At 38.7% G+C, this 18,867-nt stretch overlaps 1 protein-coding gene across 7 annotated transcripts in view; it reads right to left on the minus strand.

The window, feature by feature from the left end:
* The window catches only part of CPEB3 (cytoplasmic polyadenylation element binding protein 3), a 168,429-nt gene that overhangs the window by 82,744 nt on the left and 66,818 nt on the right, over positions 1–18,867 (minus strand). For 5 of the 7 annotated variants that reach the window (XM_045581902.1, XM_045581903.1, XM_036438551.2 and 2 more), the window contains 2 exons: positions 14,996–15,155; positions 4,583–4,639 (listed from right to left, as the gene is read on the minus strand). In XM_045581902.1, the coding sequence (XP_045437858.1) occupies positions 4,583–4,639; positions 14,996–15,155 (217 nt within the window). The remainder of the gene's footprint in view (positions 1–4,582; positions 4,640–14,995; positions 15,156–18,867) is intronic. The other 2 variants (XM_036438552.2, XM_036438554.2) reach the window with 1 other exon arrangement.

Below are 18,867 nucleotides of genomic sequence, written 5' to 3' on the forward strand. Positions count from 1 at the left end.
TAATTGCAAAACCACTGCCATCACAGACATTTCCAGATGGACACACGGAGGCCCAGGAAGGTGACTGGCACCAGCTGCCTCAGCGACTGAAACAGCAAAGCTGGGACTGAGTCCAGGTCAGCACTGGTTCCACAGCATTTATTCTTTTTTCCCCTTTAAGTGGAGGTGTTATTTATATTCAATGAAACCCAAACACTCTCAGTGTATAGTTTGATCAGTTTTTGTAATAATACAGTGCGGTGACTACTACCGTTATAATCAAGATATAGAACAGCTCATCTCCCTAAAAAATGTCATTATGCCCTTTTGTTGTTGATCCCATCCCCCATCCCACGGCCCCTGGCAACCATTAATCCGATTCCTGTACTATGGTTTGTGTACCCTTTTGACAACTTCGAATTAACGGAATAAAGGTGTTTGGCTTCCTTTCTGTAGCACACAGTATTTTTGAGATTTATCCATGATGTTGCCTGTGTTGATATATTTTTCTTTTACTTTTTTGTTAATCCTCACCCAAGGATACTTTTTCCATTGATTTTTAGAGAGAGTGGCAGGGGGGAGGGAATAGAGAGAGAAAGAAAGAGAGAGAAAAAAACATAAATGTGAGAAAGACACCTCAATTGGTTGCCTCTCGCATGCAGCCTGACTGAGGTCAGGGATTGAACCTGCAACCCAAGTATGTGCCCTTGACTGGAAATTGAACCTGCAATGCTCTAACCACTGAACCCGCTGGCCAGGGCAATATTTCTTTTCTTTTTATTGCTGAGTAGAACTCCATAGTATGGAAATACCACAGTTTACCCATTCACCAGCTGTTATGAACTGAAATGTGTGTGTGTGTGTGTGTGTGTGTGTGTGTCCCGCCAAAAAAAAAAAAAAAAATTTATACACTGTAGCCTTAACTCCCAAATGTGACTGTTTTTGAAGATAAGGTCTTTAGAAAAGTGATTAAGGTTAAATGAGGTCATAAGGGTAAGGCCCTGATCCAAAAGGACTTACAAGAAAAGGAGATACTGGGACTGCACAGAGAAAAGTCATGTGAGGGTCAAGAAAGAAGGCATTCATCTGCCAGCCAACTAGAGAGGCCTCAGGAGAAACTGACCCTGCTGGTACCCTGTCCTTGGACTTTCAGCCTCAAAAACTGTGAGGAAATAAAATTCTGTGTGGTTAGGGCAGTCCTGGGAAAGTAACACACCAGCTGACACACATTTGAAAAGCCCTTACCCTTAAATCCCAACACTGAAGAGCCAGTATTTCAACCTATCAAGTCCTTGCAAGTACCCAGAAATTCCTTTAGAATTTCCACAGACTTCATTCTCTCAGTGTCTGCTTTTAGTAGCATCATCTAAGATTAACGAAAAAGAACTTTGCAAATGTCTTTATTAATCATAATACTTTAAGCTCTTATTTTATGAATTAAAATCAGTGTGTTAATGGGTACTTTTAGATTCCACATGTAAGTGAGATCATGTGACACTTTTCTTTCTCTGACTGGCTTATTTCACTTAGTGCAATACTCTCCAGGAATATATTAATTTAAGATGAAAAACCAGGTATGCTGCCCAAGGTCACAGAGCAAATCAGTAATGGATCGAGGATTTAAACCCGGATCTGTTTGCCCTTCTTCCCTCAAACTGCATTATTTCCACTCTAAGAGGCTGAAGAAAAAAAACGTATGCAGATAACAAAAGTATTTGTGAGGGAAGAGCAACAAAGAAAAGAAGGCAAAGTTTCATCTACTTCCGTTTGCCTAGGGATCCTCTGAGTACCATGCCCTGGAGAGGAGACTCCCAGTCTGCCCTGACTCCAGTCCTCGGTGGAAGCACGGTTAAAATTCCTGCCACCATTCTCTCTCATTGACGTTCCTAGCTATCTCTCTCCCTTTCTCTCTGTAAAAAAATCAGTAACATATATTAAAAAAAAAAAAAAAAAAAATCCTGCCACCCGCAAGGAAGACGATGTTCTGAAAATAAAACTGATCCCCTTGGAGGTGCACTAACTCTCCAAGGTCAATGAAGTGTTCTTTGGCTGACTCTTAACAAAAGAGCTAACTGGAACATGAGCGATCTTTCAGGGAAAACCCAAGAGCAGAAATCACACTGGGCGAAGAGACTGGCTGGCAGAGTCAAGTGTGTGACCAAGCCACATGACATCAGCAAGTTCCTTTACCTTTTTTAGAAAACAGAAACACTGCCATGTTTTAAACAAGATTGCAATAAAGATGAGATGAACGAGCATCATTTTCAACTTTCCTATCCAAGGGGCCTAAGGGCAAAGAGAAATGAACCAAAGAGCCTTTTTAAAAAAGATTTTTTTTTTTTTTTAATGTTTTAGAGGGACAGGGAGAGAGAAAGAGAAAATTTAGAGGGACAGGGAGAGAGAAAGAGAAACATCAACCGCTCTTACCAGAGCATGTGACCTGATCAGGAATCAAACCGGCAACCCCTTCGGTGCACAGATGATGCCCAACCAACGAAGCCACACCAGCCAGAGTGACCCTTTTGATATTTTAAAGTACATTACAGGATCATAGAACCTTCTGCATGAAAGCAGTTATTAAGATGGCCTAATTTCAGTTCCCTTTTCTTACAAATGAGAAAATTTAGAGGCTAAAGGGGGCAATTTAAGTAACATGCACGAAGTGGAAAAAACATAAGCAAAATCTCTTATTTAAAAGGAGAGAATTAAAGAGATTTAAAACGAAGTATCAAAACCTTTTAGAAAGAAAAATGTCTTCTAGCTTCATTTTTATTTTACACAGGAAATTAAAAAAAAAAAAAAAAACCTGTATCATCTCCCTCTTGCAAGAGAACTCACATCATGTCAGATTCAATCGTTCCTCAAATACACACTCACTCCTTCACACACTCTCATGCTGCTCTTTCCTTTTACATTCAGCTCCACATCTCTCCACCTGACTAACGTGTTTTCACAAACTTTCACTAAATCGCAGAAGCTTAGCAAATTAAGCATGCCTATTTATCTTCACCCCAATGTACCTATATCTAGAGGGAAAAAAAATTAAAGGTAGCACAATCTGAATGTAAAGTGACCGCTCTTTTAGAAATTAGAAAATAGCGGTGAATACTCTGGAGTAAATTTTTATTGTTTCTAATACCCTCAAAAAGAGGGGATACTTGCTCTTTAGAACAACATGTGCACACAGTGAATGAGAACCACACTGTCAAGCACTGTCATGGGTTCTTTGCAGAGCTCACAAGGAGGTAGACTGCATGTTGGAGCCCAAATAAATATGAAATAAATAAATATATATATATATTAGAGATAACCTGAAATCTGCCCTAAGGAACCCCACTGGCATTTTAACATCCCCACTCAAGGAAGAGGGAAGGGGGCCATATGGTACACAACCCTGGACCTAACCAGGATGCCCCCCAGGTGTATCAAGAGTTAGCTTGTACTAGTATATCCGACAGAATAGGAGTGGACAACCTGATATCACTCATTTGATAGAGGAGGAAACTTAAATCAATGGCTGGCCAGGTCCTTCTGACATATGATAATTTCAGTTTGGATGACCTCAGCAGTAGTAATTCTCAGAGGAAAAGTGCGCAGCAGGAACACCAAAGAATGGGAAATGGGCCCATTCACACTTAGGAAGTAGTTCTGAGAAGTGAGAATGCTCACCAGGATACCTGTCTCTCATCGAGTTGGGATTGAGAATATGATGTCTCCTTCAAAGTATTTATTTGATCTATAGACACTTGGGAGGAGAATTGATGACAGCCAGATATTTCTTCCAGGGTTAATTAATACAATGACTTTCTGGTTAACAGGTTTTGACACTCCAGAACTCAATTCAATAATTATTACTGACAAAAATACTTCTAACCTAAAAAGCTGTTGACATTTGCTGAAACCGGTTTGGCTCAGTGGACTGAAAGGTCCCAGGTTCGATTCCGATCAAGGGCATGTACCTTGGTTGCGGGCATATCCCCAGTAGGGGGTGTGCAAGAGGCAACTGATGGATGATTCTCTCTCATCGATGTTTCTAACTCTCTAATCCTCTCTCTTCCTCTCTGTAAAAAATTAATAAAATATATTTTTTTTAAAAAAGCTGTTGACATCTATATCCTATGTAAACTCTACTAATGGGATGTCCAGTTTGAACTGTGGCTATCTACCAAAATGAGAAAATTCTGAGTTATGTATGTATAAATAAGTTGACTTAGTCATTCACATTATCTAACCCATTCCTCCCTGTCCCTGCACCTCCCTCCTTTCCTTCTCCTCTTTCCTTATTCCACCTCAGTGGCATGCACAGGGGTCAGCTAAGTTCTCTATAAAGGACCCGCACTAGTATAAAATAATGGTCTACCTTTTACTCATTGAAATGCTGAAATGTAATAAACAAAAAGTGGAACTATCCCAATAAATCATCACGTAGTCAGTTATACGGTGTCTAATCACTGGGGTGTACACCTGAAACTAATACAATACTGTATGTCAACTGTAATAAAAAAAATAAAAATAAATTACTAAAAAGAAAAAAATACACATGGAAATAACATGCTGTAAACTTGACTGCTAATTTTATAGGATATTTCACATTAAGACTTACTGTTAAGTGCCATAATATTATCTGTTCCTGGATGATGGAAATTTATTCCCATGCGTCCTAGAAAATAAAAGTAATTTTATTTTAAACACAAAGAAAATAATGCTTACTATAATCATTTCAAAACATTGTAAAATACGAACATTACAAAAAGCTAAAACAAATTAATCTACAACAAACAATGCTATCAAAGGCCATAAGCGATCACAACAGTTTTTAAATCAAGTCATAAAATAGACACATGAAAAATTTTAAAACAAAGCCAAAGTCTCAATAACAACAAACAAAACAAGACAAAACAAAACAAAAACTATAAGCTTCCATTATAATCCTCTGATATTTTAATGCATCTCCACATTCCGATTTAAGCATGCCATCTCCCTGAATTAAGCATTTTATTTAAACACCCATTCACAGTGCCCTTCAAATTCAAGCAGGAAAATAATGAATTCAAGAACTATATAAACTTGAAGCTAAGGAAGAATAAAAAGATAGAGTTCTCATAGTGACTCAAAAATGCAACCCTTACCAGAATGGCAGCTGGAAGGAAGGTGGTACAATTTATATAATGAATTGGGGAGCAATGACTAGCCTAAGAACCTGGGGTGCTTACTGCTGCCTCTATCCCTGCTGAGTTATATGACCTTGGGCATGATGTTTATCTTCAGATAAACATTTGTCCTTACAGTAGTTACAGCGGTTGCAAACTTCTGCCCACACTGGCTGGCTACCTGTGCTGTCCCCTTCCTTAAAAGCTAAGAATCATTTTCACTTTTTAAATATATATATCTTTTATTGATTTTTTACAGAGAGGAAGAGAGACGGATAAAGAGTTAGAAACATCGATGAGAGAGAATCATTGATCAGCTGCCCCTTGCACCCCCCCCACCCCCACTGGGGATGTGCACACAACCAAGGTACATGCCCTTGACCGGAATCGAACCTGGGACGCTCTATCCACTGAGCCAAACTGGTTTCGGCCATTTTCACGTTTTTAAGGGTTGTAAAACAAAAACTAAAGAACAAATAATAATGTGTGTCAGAGACCATGTGGCTAATATATTTACTCTCTGGCTCTTGACACACAAAGTGATAAGAATAAATCAGATGTTTCAACAAATAGCCTTCAAGGGTGAGAGCGGAAGATGTGGACATTTGATTTGCTTTTTCGTTAATTATTTAGAAAAAGGAGGTGGGTGTTTCAACACAAAAATGAAACAGAGTTTTATATGAGAAAAAAATGTACTTAGTAAGTTTTCTTGTCCAATTCCCACAACAAAATCATTCCTAAGACAATGCTTTTTGTGTAAAGCTAATATCTACGAACTTGGCTCTGCTAGGTTTTCATGTCCAATTGTGTCAAGAGTTAACATGAAATTCTCAGGGAAAAAATCTTGATTTTTAGGTCACTATCATTGTTTAAATAAACGTCAATAGCATTTGGGGGGGAGAGTGGTGCAGAGAAAGCTGGAGATAAGGAAGAAGTGATTGACTCTTACAACAAATACAGTGTTATAAACAACTGCAAAAGGCCAGTCATCATTTGGTTTTGAATTCTGTTATGGGTACTGAAGATCAAACAGCATTATCCAACTCTTCTGGCCCAAAAGGGAAAAATCACAGTATTTGTCTCAACTATAAAAAGGGGGGAATCATGAATTCCTTGTGAAGTCAAAATCATCCTCATCACAGTAATTTGTGAAAGGTCATTTCATATTAAGGCATAAGGAAAAAACAAAACTCTTAAGTATAATGTTGTTTGTACTGGGGTGTGTGTGTGTGTGTGTGTGTGTGTGTCAGAGAGAGTAATTAAGAATGGAAAAATCATCAATAGTTGATGGATTCTGATGAAACTGTTCTAATTTTACCATGAAACACTAAAGAACTTTCACAAAAAAATATTTTCAGTTTTCACTATTTTAAACTTCCTTATCAGGAGGAAGATATTATTATACATCTATCTCTAGTTTTGTGGAAACTGTTTTGCTAACATTTATATTATGGCAAAATTCTTTTTAATAATATATTTGAATGTTTCCTACAGAAAAATAATATTAGTAACAAATCATCTCTTAATAATTGAATTGACTGTTTTATTGTTTTTAAAGAATTTTTAAAGATCTTTTCATATTTACCAGAGGCTAATAATTAGGAGTTTCAAAAACTACCAATTGTTAAAAGACAAATTTAACAATATCTATTATATATTTTTCCAGCCCCTAAGTCAATTTAGAGTCCCTAAAAATTATAGTCTGAACCATATGCCAGGAGTGCTATATCCTACCACCACCTTGATCAGAACCTATTCTAGGTAAATTTGTTGCCAGAACAGACTTAGATTCAGCAGAGAAAACTTCATTCTGATTTTAGTTAGCTATATCAATATTCTCTCCATTACTTTCAGATAACCAAGATACTCTGTGGACTCATAACCACCAAATACTAAAAGTCATGAACACTAGATATGATTTATTCATATTCTGAGGTATTCAAATTTAACTGCAAAATAGCCCAGTCACTGCAAAGTCTTCCTAAAAACCCAACAAGAGTTCAAAATCACTGCCTATCCGAGCTTTAGGAAATACCATGGAGAGAAGATCTCTCCGACCTTTAGGCAAGGCATATTCAGAGGTAAGTGTGGTTCTTAAAAGATAGGTGTTTCCTAAACATTCCTAGAATAACAAAGGATTATCAAGAAAACAAAGCAAGCCCAAATTTAGCTGATCCTCATTCAACTTTTCTTTCCTGTGCTAAGCACATTAATGGTAAAGAATTATGTAGTTTATGCCTGGCTCGTGTGGCTCAGCAGTTGAGTGTTGACCCAAGAATCAAGAGGTCACTGGTTTGAGTCCAGGTCAGGGCACATGCCAGGTTGCAGACTAGATCCCAAATGGAGGACATGCAGGGAGGCAGCCAATCAGTGATGTTCCTCTCTCATGGTTGTTTCTATTTCTCTATCCCTCACCCTTCCTCTCTCTAAAAATCAAAAAACACATTTTTAAAAGAATTAGGCACTTTACAATCACTGCATCAAATGATAGTTACTGTATGTTTCTGTATGTCCCTCTCTGAGGTCCTCCAGAAGTTGGAGCCTTTTTGGATGCTTTCCTTGAGGTTTTAGGACTTTTCAGCCAGGAAAAATGAAAATGAAAAGAAGCTTGGTAGCTTTCTAATCAATCATCCTCCATCCCACAATGATTTCTTCTGATTCAATCTTTCTAAAGATGCAGCAAATACCAGGGCCTTGGGCAATGTTTTGTAGACAAAGGTGTTACTACTTGCTAAAAAAGCAGAAATTTTTTGCTTTTCCTGATAGTCTCCCTAATCCTGTTGGCCTTTTTGGCCCAATGGATCTCTGGATCAATATATCCAATAAAATATGTTATAAAAAACGCTGGGTCAATGCCAGACCAGCCAGAACAAATTATTTAAATACAATCTATTTTTTTCCCAACTAAATGCAAATTACTTTTAGTAAAACTACTCATGGCTTCTTTAAGCTACTTTCATTACCTCTTCAAAAGTTAACGTTTAGATTATAAAGTGCACTATATCTTCATTGGAGAAAAAATGAGACAATAGAGAAAAATACAGAAAACAAGATCACCAATCAAAGACAAGCTCTGTTAACTCCCTGATTTACTGTCTTCCAGTTTAGGAATTGCATATGACCAAAAGTTTCTTTTCTAAAATTGGGGATTATTTTACAATTTTATTTTTTATTTAATAGTTTGAATGCCTTAAGTCTTTATGGCATTTTGGTGGAGAAACAAATATATAACAGCAAAAGAAAAATCGACTCCAAATTCAGATGAGGCCACTTCTTTTTCCTCTCTTTTGTCCAACAAACACTGCTGTTTAATCAGCTGCAAAAATAGAACCGAGTGTGTGACATCTGGCGATTTTTGCTAATGCCGTCTGGTGCTGCCAGCGTGACATTTTGTCACCTGTCCACGGTCTGCTATTTTTAAATTGTTCTTGTCAGCTAGCTGTCTTTTAAGTATAGAGTAAAATATAAGGTTTCGAAAACGGGAAGGCCTACTTGGTTTTACTGAGTGGAATGATGCTGTGGAAATCTGAGGCCGTGGCCCACTTTCCCCACCGCACGGGGCCTGGTAAACGGGGGTAAGAGGGGATGGAGAGCGTGGAGAACGGGGTTCCCTGTGGTTATTCCGATAGTAAAAATCAGTCTCATAAGCTCAATTCACATTCATATTTAAAAGGACAGGTGTTTTTTTTAAATATATTTTATTGTTTTTTTACAGAGAGGAAGAAAGAGGGATAGATTGTTAGAAACATCTATGAGAGAGAAACATCGGTCAGCTGCCTCCTGCATACCTCTTACTGGGGATGTGCCCTTGACCGGAATGGAACCCGGGACCTTTCAGTCCACAGGCTGACGCTCTATCCTCTGAGCCAAACTGGTTTTGGCAAAAGGACAGTTATTTAAAAACAAATAAACAAACAAAAAAACTACCTCTACTATTATTCAAAGTGTCAGAGTCTGGGGGGGTTGGGGGGGGGAGGGCGCCAATGGGAAGATATGTATATATGTAATACCTTAATAAAAAACAATGGAAAAAAAGGCAGTGTCAGGAGTCCAACTAAAGCCGTACTTTTATAAGTTCAAAATTAAAATTAGAATTCTTATTAATTCATACTTAATTATGCAAGTCGCCTTTTCACTTCTGCAATATGTACTGTGATTGGGAACAACTGCTGTGTCTTCCTTAATCATCCCCGTTTGCTCTAGAAAGTCAGGTTCTTCAAGAGACCTTCCCAGAACAGAGTAATGTGAGTGCCATGTTCTAGAAAAGGTTATAAGACAAAAGGAATATTCTACTGGATTCTGTTTCCTAGCACTTTTCTCTATAAAGTTGGAGGTATATTCCTTCAGAAAAAGTATCCACAAGATGTAATAATATGATATGTAAGAATTCAGCAAAATAGTCTTTTAAATCCCTTTCAAGGAAACATGATTCGGAGTTGGTACTATAACATTCTAAGTATGTCCCAAAGAACCAAGAAGAAAAAGCTGTGAGCTTAGGCCTGAGGTCAAATCCGAGTTTCTTTGCATACCAGTAGTGGGTAATTTTTAGCATGTGCCTACATTTTCTCATTTCAAGCCATACTCTGGAACAATGAAGTCGGGGCTTCTGGAGGTAGTACCCAAGATTAAAGTACTCAGTCTTTTTCTTTCAAAATTTTCAGGTGAAAAAAAACAACCTCTCATGTGATTAAACTGCTATATTGAAAGGATCACTGGGCAAATTAATGGGAGGCCTACAAAAAGATCACTCAACTTCTGTCTACTGCCCACCCCCCTCTTTCTGCATAGAACAAGAACAATCACTTGTTTCTAAGTCAGAACCTGTGCCCTAAAACTTTGTGGAATCTGCTAACGTTTTATACCAGATAAGCTACTAAGAGCTTAAGGGAGGTAGCACAAATATAGAACTAGAGTAATGATTCAAGTTAGTAGAGAGACAGTATGTTTTTCTGAACAAACTGAGTGAAATGAAAGGTACACTTTTCCTAAAACGAGGAAACCTCAACACGCCACAAAAGGGCCAATTTTGTGAAAGGCTAAATGCCACTAAATATAAATTGTAATGAATAAGTAAAAACGCCCCTATAACACCCAAGGGGTGGCATCTATGCCTTCCAAAGTTCTGTCAACTTAAATTTTAAATTTAAATTTTAAAGCACTATTATCAGAAGACAGCTATTTTCCCCCCAGTTTGAGTATATATTTGAAAAGCAAACCCTTCAAGATCTGTTCTCAACTGACACCTGCTCTTTTCGTTTCTCAGATTTCAGTTCCATGAATGGTGAAGGAAGAGGAAACCTTGTTTCTCAATGTCACCTCCACTGCCCAATGCACGGTGGTTGATATCTTCCTATTATTCTTCTCTCTGAGTACCTTGTCTTCTTTGAATCTTAATCCTAAGGGAAGGTATGATGAATCAAACCTAATGACCCTGGGTTTTCCTAGAGGAACTAGAGGAACCCTCATCATTAGTAGCAGGTCAGTGGACCACTGAAAGGAGGGTGTAAGGATGAACCTTTCCCCCTATCCCTTAACCCCAATGCCAGAAATCCTATTAATCCTCAGTTATGAGAAGAGTTGAATATCCCTCCAGTCCTCTAAGAAAGAGGGCAGGGAACAATTCCTCCCACCCAGGCCTCACTCACATCTCTACCAACCCAAGGACTTTTGTACTTAGAAAAGAAATAAGGAGCTGTTTTCGTTAGTTCATCACCTATCTCAGAACTCTCCTTCTCATCTCTTGGAGGCATTATCTCAAATGAACATTAGGGAAAGTCATACGTAAAGTGTGGCAAGAGGCAAATGTAATGATGAAATAGTTCTCTGTTATAACCAAGAACTGTCATTTGAGATCGTTAAGAAGCCAAAATTCAGCCTAAGTTTTACTTAAATAGGGTTCTGTGATCTGATCGAAACTGCAGAAGACATTCCTGAGTGCTGTGAAGAAAGACCAATTCGACTTTTTCTCCACTGCTTTACTACTCCGGGGGGGAAAGGGGGCTCCTCTTAAAATCTCCTATAAACACTTTCAACGCTGACCTAGTATTATGTATAAACAAAACTGGAAAACTGTTAAAGCTCTTTACGGAAACAGATTTTTTTTAAAAATTATATTTTATTGATTTTTTTAACAAAGAGGAAGGGAGAGAGATAGAGTTAGAAACTTTAATGAGAGAGACACTAATTCAGTTGCCTCCTGCACGCCCCCTACTGGGGATGTGCCTGCAACCAAGGCACATGCCCTTGATCAGAATCGAACATGGGACCTCTCAGTCTACAGGCTGGAGCTCTATCCACTGAGCCAAACTGGTTAGGGCTAGAAACAGAAATCTTAGTACTTCCTGATCTTCTATTTCATCATTTCTCTCACTAACCCTTCCTGCTGAATCAAGAGAACAGTTGAACAAAGGAATTTCTTACTGAATACATTTCTAAGATGAAATATCTCTGTGAACATATTTTCACCATCTTCACTTTAAGTACATTTGAGGTACGTTATTTTTCATGACTGTGATATCTTATTTTATTATACCTTCTTTATATTATTTAGATATGCAATTTTGGAAAGCAACATAACTTAGGAGGATTCTTTTTCTTTCTCCTTTTGGTGGTTTTTGATAATGACAATCATTATTTACATATGGGAAATACAAAACTTTGGCAACTGGTATTTGCAAGCTTTCAGCATTTAGCTGCAGTCTATCTAGAAGGAAACATTGTAGGAATATAAAAGTTTAATTTATTACCCAGGCCAGGCAATAGGCATACCATTACGACTGCCAGCAAAAAAAAAAAATTACAGATACCATTTGAGCAGGTTCTAGTGTCAGGAACTTGATCTGATCTTATGAAGTAGGTGCTTTATTTTAACAATGAGGACACTAAGACTTTAAAGAGGCTAATTTATTTAAATCAATAGCTAACTAGAGGCAGAGCCGGAATTCAAACACAGGTTTGAGTGGCTGCAAAGTCAGAAAGTCTGAGTTGGAATTTCATCTCCTCTACAGAGAATATAAAATGTCTGAAAGAATGCTAATAAAAGAACAATGTTTGCTATCTCTAGGTAGTAGGTCTCAGATGATTTTTCCACCTTCCTTTTTGTTTTTATGTAGTAGTTGAATTCCTTACAGTGAGAAAGAATGTATTATTTTCTAAAGAAAATTGAGCTCCGGAGGAAAACACCGAAACAAGCAAGTATAAAAAAAACAATAGACTCTATAACTTGAGTGTTGAGACCCTCAAAATAGTGTCCCCATGTTCAAGTGGGAGAAAAGGACAAACAGATAAAGATAAGAGGAAGAACAGAATGGTGTTCAGGGAAGTGTTTCTAGACAGATCATCCAGAAGCCACCAGGTAGGTCTCCTCCCCACCACCTTTCTCTTAAAGCGCAGTTCACCTAGATGTTTACATATTTTGATTTTTAATTGACTAGATGTTTATATCTATGACCCAGAGACCCTCTATATGAATTTTCCTTGAGAAAAAACAATGTGCAAGAACTCATCCATGGCAGCATTACCGGCAATAGAGAAAAAAGCTGGGAACAACCTGTGAGTCCAAAGTTAAGGCCTATCCATAAATTATAAAGACCGATAAAAGCATGGATAGCTGAAACCGGTTTGGCTCAGTGGATAGAGCGTCGGCCTACGGACTGAAGGGTCCCAGGTTCGATTCCCAGGTCAAGGGCATGTATCTTGGTTGTGGGCACATCCCCGGTGGAGGGGGTGCAGGAGGCAGCTGGTCCCTTGTTTCTCTCTCATTGATGTTCCTAACTATCTCTCTCCCTTCCTCTCTGTAAAAAAAATATTAAAAAAAAATAACACATGGATAATGTTTATTATGTGGGAAATAAAAAAATAAAGGCTACACCATCACAATGTTTCTTTTATTTTCTAATTACCTTTTTGCTATTATAATTTGCTCTTTTTTAAAAGTCAAAAGTTACTTAAAATCTCTCCTTCAAAATAGTAGCTTCATAATTATGTTCCTAGAAATAATAAGGTTCAAACACATGGTGCTATAAGTCAGACCTAACAGTCTCCCAGTTGGAAGAGGGAAACAGGAAGCCCAAACACCCTCACCAGAGGATGCTGACACGATGATGTAATTGAACCTGGGAAGTGGTCGCCTCAGAAGGAAAGCAAGGTGGGTGGTATGATGAACTGAGAAGTTGCAACTCAACTGAGGCTGTAAAAAAGTACATATTAAATGCCTTCCAATTTCTTAGGACATATGTCTAGAAGTACAGTGCAGAAGGCTTTTATAGGTGAAACCTCACGTTTGCACAGGCAGTTAGACATGCAGTTTTTAAAAGGGCCACCACACCTGGAATCGGGTATTTACATGACACCACAGTGAGGTACCCTCCTTACGCTATAACCATGATGCTCTCGAAAGGCGGGGCACAAGAGCACCCACTTAAACAATATCCACGGAATTCTGGAAAAATTATTTTACAGACTATAATCTAATATCCTCGTATATTTTATTGCTGGATGAAAAGAATACAGACTAAGCTAAAACACATATGTATAAAGCACAAGGGCTGAATATTTTAGGTTAGGAGAGACTTCTAGTTGTTCGAGGTAGAAAAGGCAGACAAATGCAGCCTTTGAAGATATTAAAAAAACACAAAAGTCTGTGAATATCATGGGTTTCCTTTTTAACATCATTCCCACTTCTAAGTGAAATACGCTTTCAGTGGCCACGTACCTAATCTCTCAAGACAGACAAGGTAACAGTGACTAAATATAACAATGAATCCATGAGAGATTTTTTTTCCCCTCCGCTACTTCTGACGGCTTTAAAATATAGCTTTTCTCAAAATCCTTTCTTTCCTTTTTAGGCTGTTCACTACTCTCTTTTCACTGGAAATTGAGGACCGCAGCAGAAAATCATGAGTGTGACAAGAAAAGGGTGAAATGGGTGCCTGGTGTGGCTGGAGGAAATGGCTATTGGGTGTTCACAGTCATTCATCCCCCCTCTAAGAGCCTGCAGAGAGCCAGAGGCCATCAAGTTCCTCACCCTCCAGGGGACAGGAGGGTTTGGAGAAGGTGGACATCCCTGCGGCTAACTCTCCACAGTGTTCCAATCCTTAGGCTCTGAACCCAAGCGCTGTGGATATTTCAACGGAAAATTTCCATCGCAGTGTTTAAAAATACCCCGGGGCCCCTAAAAAGTCCTACGCCCCATAAAAAGAACTAGCGGTAATTAGGAGGGTAACATCAGCCTCTAACCTGAATTTACATGGGTTGTAAAAGTAGGAAATCCTAATAGTGCTGACACTAGAACTTTCTGCCTTCTATTTAAGCCAAAACGTTTACACATTTTAAGGCATTTTCCTTAATGTTTTAGCCCGAGAGAATGCAAACGGGTCGCTGGCTGCTCTTAAGTCTGCATAGTGTTACCTCCCTACACTAGGAAATTGGTTATATTTTTATAAAACGAAACCCTTCTGTGTGAAGTTTTCTGAAGTAATCTTTGGAGACTGGTTTAATAAATCTATTTCCTCGCAGCGTACTTGGACGTAAATGAATTATCCAGGTTCGGCTGTGGATTCCAAACGGAAAGCCCAGAAAATTTGGCTTCTGGTCTCATGCTATAACTGCAACCTCAGCTGCCCAGCACATGCTCTGCCAGGCATTCTGATTCAAGCCATCAACTTTGAAAATCATAGGAACTGAACCCAGGTTTAAAAAAAAAAAATCAACTTTAGATACATTCCACAATGCTTTACAGAAGCAAACAAAAACAAACAAACAAAAAACAAAACAAAACAAAACAAAACAAAAATCACAATGATTAAAAAGCTGATTTTTTTGTTTTAAAACACCAAGCAAGGAATGGACATATGAATATTCCTAACCTGCAAAATGATTCCTCCACATTATATCAGCGAAACTCATTGGTGGGCCACTGGGAGGGTAGTGTTTACCTTTCAGAGGCTCATGATCAGTCCTTATCATATCCATTAAGGAGTTCTCCAACGAGTGCAAGTTAAAAGTGTCATAGGGCCTACTCCGGTCCTAAAAATAAAAACACAGAACAATAAGACAACACATAAAATGACTTCCTAAAAATCAATACTGTATCATTTGCTTCTTGCCGTGTACTGGGGACATGAATCAAAGTTCCAGATAGTTCTAATAATAAACACACAGTCATTCTTTTCATGAAGAATAATGACTTGTTTCAGAAGGACACTAAACTTGCATTAATGCTGAAATTTAAAAAAAAAAAAAAAAAAAAAGAATAACTTGGCAACATTCTGTTTAATACAAGTTTCCACAATGAATTAAATTATACCCTTTCCCCCTTAATAGTCTTATGTACATGTCCCACTTCTTCAGGCTGACTTCTTCTCAAGTGAACTAAAAAAGTAAATTCAAAAGTTAAGAGTCATGAGAATTGGCTCTGCCCTCGGCCCTTCACCCCCTACATCCACTGTCAAGTGAAGATTCTACTCAAATGAACAGAGGTGCAGTTTTGTCTGGAGGAAGACCATAATTAAAAACTCTCAGTATAACATTACTTTCCTGAAAAGCATAAAATTACTTTCCTGAAAATTACTTTCCACAAAAAGGGATGGTAGTTTCAATGTAATTCTATTGCATATCTTTCATATTTATTACTGATAAGGTACATACTGATAAGGTCCATACATTAGGTATATGTTATAAAAATTGCAGCTTGTCCAAAGTACTAAAATTACCTTTTGAAAAGCATTCACGTGAAAAATGTTTAACCCAAGATAGTGTTTTCCCGTTAGATTCAAAAACATTTTGAAAATAGAAAGCTAATGCAAACTAAGAAAAATAATTGTTCTACCACATTTCACTCATGCCCATGGGAGACCAACACCTACAAATTATTGTTAGTAGTCTGGGTCTAAAAGAAGTGCAGTCCATGGCCTAATTTATTACTAGAGAACAATTCATTTGGTTTTTGTGTAAGGAAAGCAAGACAGTCTGGCTGGTATGGCTCAGGGTTGAGCATAGACCTATGATCCAGGAGGTCACAGTTCAATTCCCAGTCAGGGCACATACCTGGGCTGCAGACCCAGTCCCCAGTGTGGGGCGTGCCTGAGGCAGCTGATCCATGATTCTCTGTCATCATTAATGTTGATGTCTCTCTCTCCCTCTCTGAAGTAAAATTTTTTAAAAAAGCAAGATAGCCTTAGCTGGTTTGGTGCAGTGAATAAAGCAGGGACCTGCGGACTGAAGGGTCCCAGGTTCGATTCCAGCCAACGGCACATGCCTGGTTTTCGAGCTCAATCCCTGGTGGGGGGTATGCAGGAGGTAGCCTATCGATGATTCTCTCTCATCATTGATGTTTCTCTCCCTTTCCTTTCCTCTCTGAAATCAATAAAAATATATTAAAAAATTTTTAAAAAGAAAAGCAAGATAAACATACACCTCGATAACCATACAAAACAAACCATAGCAATGAGAGATTATTCTAAGGATCTTGGCCAGTTTATCCAGCCTTGCCAATGATCACTTATCCTCTCCTCTGAATAACAGAATGACATGATGAGTACGCTATCAATGATAGGTAAGAACCTCAGCTACAATGGACCATTTTCCAGGTTTGTGTTAAACCAGTGGCCGGCAAACTCATTAGTCAATAGAGCAGCAAACCACTGAATCACAGTTTGCCGACCGCTGTCTTCAACTATTGGAAAGCTGTTTTCTTCTGGTCTCTGGTGCACAGCCTCACTGTACCCCTATCCAGGGAAGCAGAAGGGGAGATGACATTTCGGCAGTGAGCATAAAGAACTCGGAGGATTATTGTGTAAATGAATGCAGCACGAATCCTAGGAAGAGCCCTGAACTGAGAACCAGAAGACCAAAGTACTACAACAACCCTAAACACTTGGGGCTTTAAGGAACGTTATGACCCACCTCTCCAGTCTGTGCCTGAAATCCCTCCCTTTTATGCAAATGAGAGGATGGAGCTACATTATTTCTAACACCTCTGCAACCCTATCCTTTAAAAAACAACAACTCATAGATGAGGAGTCGGGGTGGAGGGGAGAGAGACATAAACATTAATGATGACAGAGAATCATGGATCAGCTGCCTCAGGCACGCCCCACACTGGGGACTGGGTCTGCAGCCCAGGTATGTGCCCTGACTGGGAATTGAACTGTGACCTCCTGGATCACAGGTCTATGCTCAACCCTTTACAAACAAACCTTTACAAACAAAACTTTACAAACCTTTTATGCGCAAGTTGAGGGCTGCTACCCTACTGGGCCCTGGTAGTTCAGAAATAAATGCCGTAGCCTCGTCCCTATTTGCAAGTGACTAGCAGAGAGGGACGTGACCAATTAAAATAAGAGTACGGCAGGTGTTCTGACAGAGGAACGTATGTAGTACCATGGAAACTAAGTCACATCTGTCTCTTAAAGAGCACATATTTGTGTATGTGTGTATCGTAATTATTTTTTAAATTCCCATTCTAGGTGTCTTGAATATGGACCTGTCATGTGACCAGATGTAAGGCTTGTCTTGGTCATTCTCAATGGCTGCAGTATTCTCGGTAGTAAAATGGAATCCCGTTAGAATTAGGTTGAAATTACTTACTATTTATTCTAGTCACATTGTGTGTGCCAGAGAGCAAGGAGCCCATATTTCTTAGTTAACTGAGGCGTTCCCCCCACCCCCGCCATTTTTTTCTTTTAACACTCATCAGTTATCTATTCCTATTGTTGGATAAGAAAGAGGCATGGAATATTTTCTTTGGTTCTCTATTTTGGTTCCTATATAATTTAAGAAGGTCCTTTCCTTTACCTTTAAGTTCTTCCTGAAGATCATTTGTTTTGCCTTGGATTCAAGTTATCAGTGGACACTTAAATTACTTAAGGAATAAAGCTGAATTTCCAGAAATGCAGGCTTATGTTTCTCCATAAGAAGTATCATATTCTTTGCCCAAAGAAAAAGCCAGAGATTTAAAAAAAAAAAAATTTACACTAATAAAAGAGAAAAATGCTAATTGACCATACACAGCCAATCAGAGAGAGCATGCAAATTAACCCAACAAAGTTGGTGTTTAATTTGCATACGCTGAGGGAGGGAGGAGTGAAGACTGAAGATAGCATAGAAGGAAGAGGGAAGAAAAGCGGAAAGCAAGGCAGCTGCCAGAGGGAAAGCATGGGCAGGGCAGGGCGAGGCGGGTGGGGGGTGGGGGCCTCGGCTGCAGCGGCCACTTGCAGGAATCTTCCTGCAATGGGCCCCTAGTAATAATAATAAATAAGTGTGCTGATGAAGAGGTAAATGATAACCTATTTATGGCACTGACAATCCCATAATAAATGTCTAGGAGCCTTCTGTCATACCCATCCATACCTCCTACCGGGCTGTTTGAAGAGAGGCTGCTAAAGTGAAGGGACTAGCCAAAACCGGTTTGGCTCAGTGGATAGAGCGTCAGCCTGCGGACTGAAAGGTCCCGAGTTCGATTCTGGTCAAGGACATATACCTTGGTTGCGGGCACATCCCCAGTAGGGGGTGTGCAAGAGGCAGCTGATCAATGTCTCTCTCATTGATGTTTCTAACTATTCCTCTCTTCCATCTGTAAAAAATCAATAAAAAAATATATTTTTTTAAATAAATAAATAAATAAATAAAGTGAAGGGACTATAAGAAATGACTGTTTGAAGGCAGCCGAGAATCTTTCCAGCCAGGACAATTTCTTTTTTTCATTTAATTCTTTTTTTAAAAAAATATTTTATTAATA

The sequence above is a fragment of the Pipistrellus kuhlii genome, unplaced genomic scaffold (assembly GCF_014108245.1).
Source record: "Pipistrellus kuhlii isolate mPipKuh1 unplaced genomic scaffold, mPipKuh1.p scaffold_m20_p_15, whole genome shotgun sequence".
Taxonomy (NCBI): Eukaryota; Metazoa; Chordata; class Mammalia; order Chiroptera; family Vespertilionidae; genus Pipistrellus; species Pipistrellus kuhlii.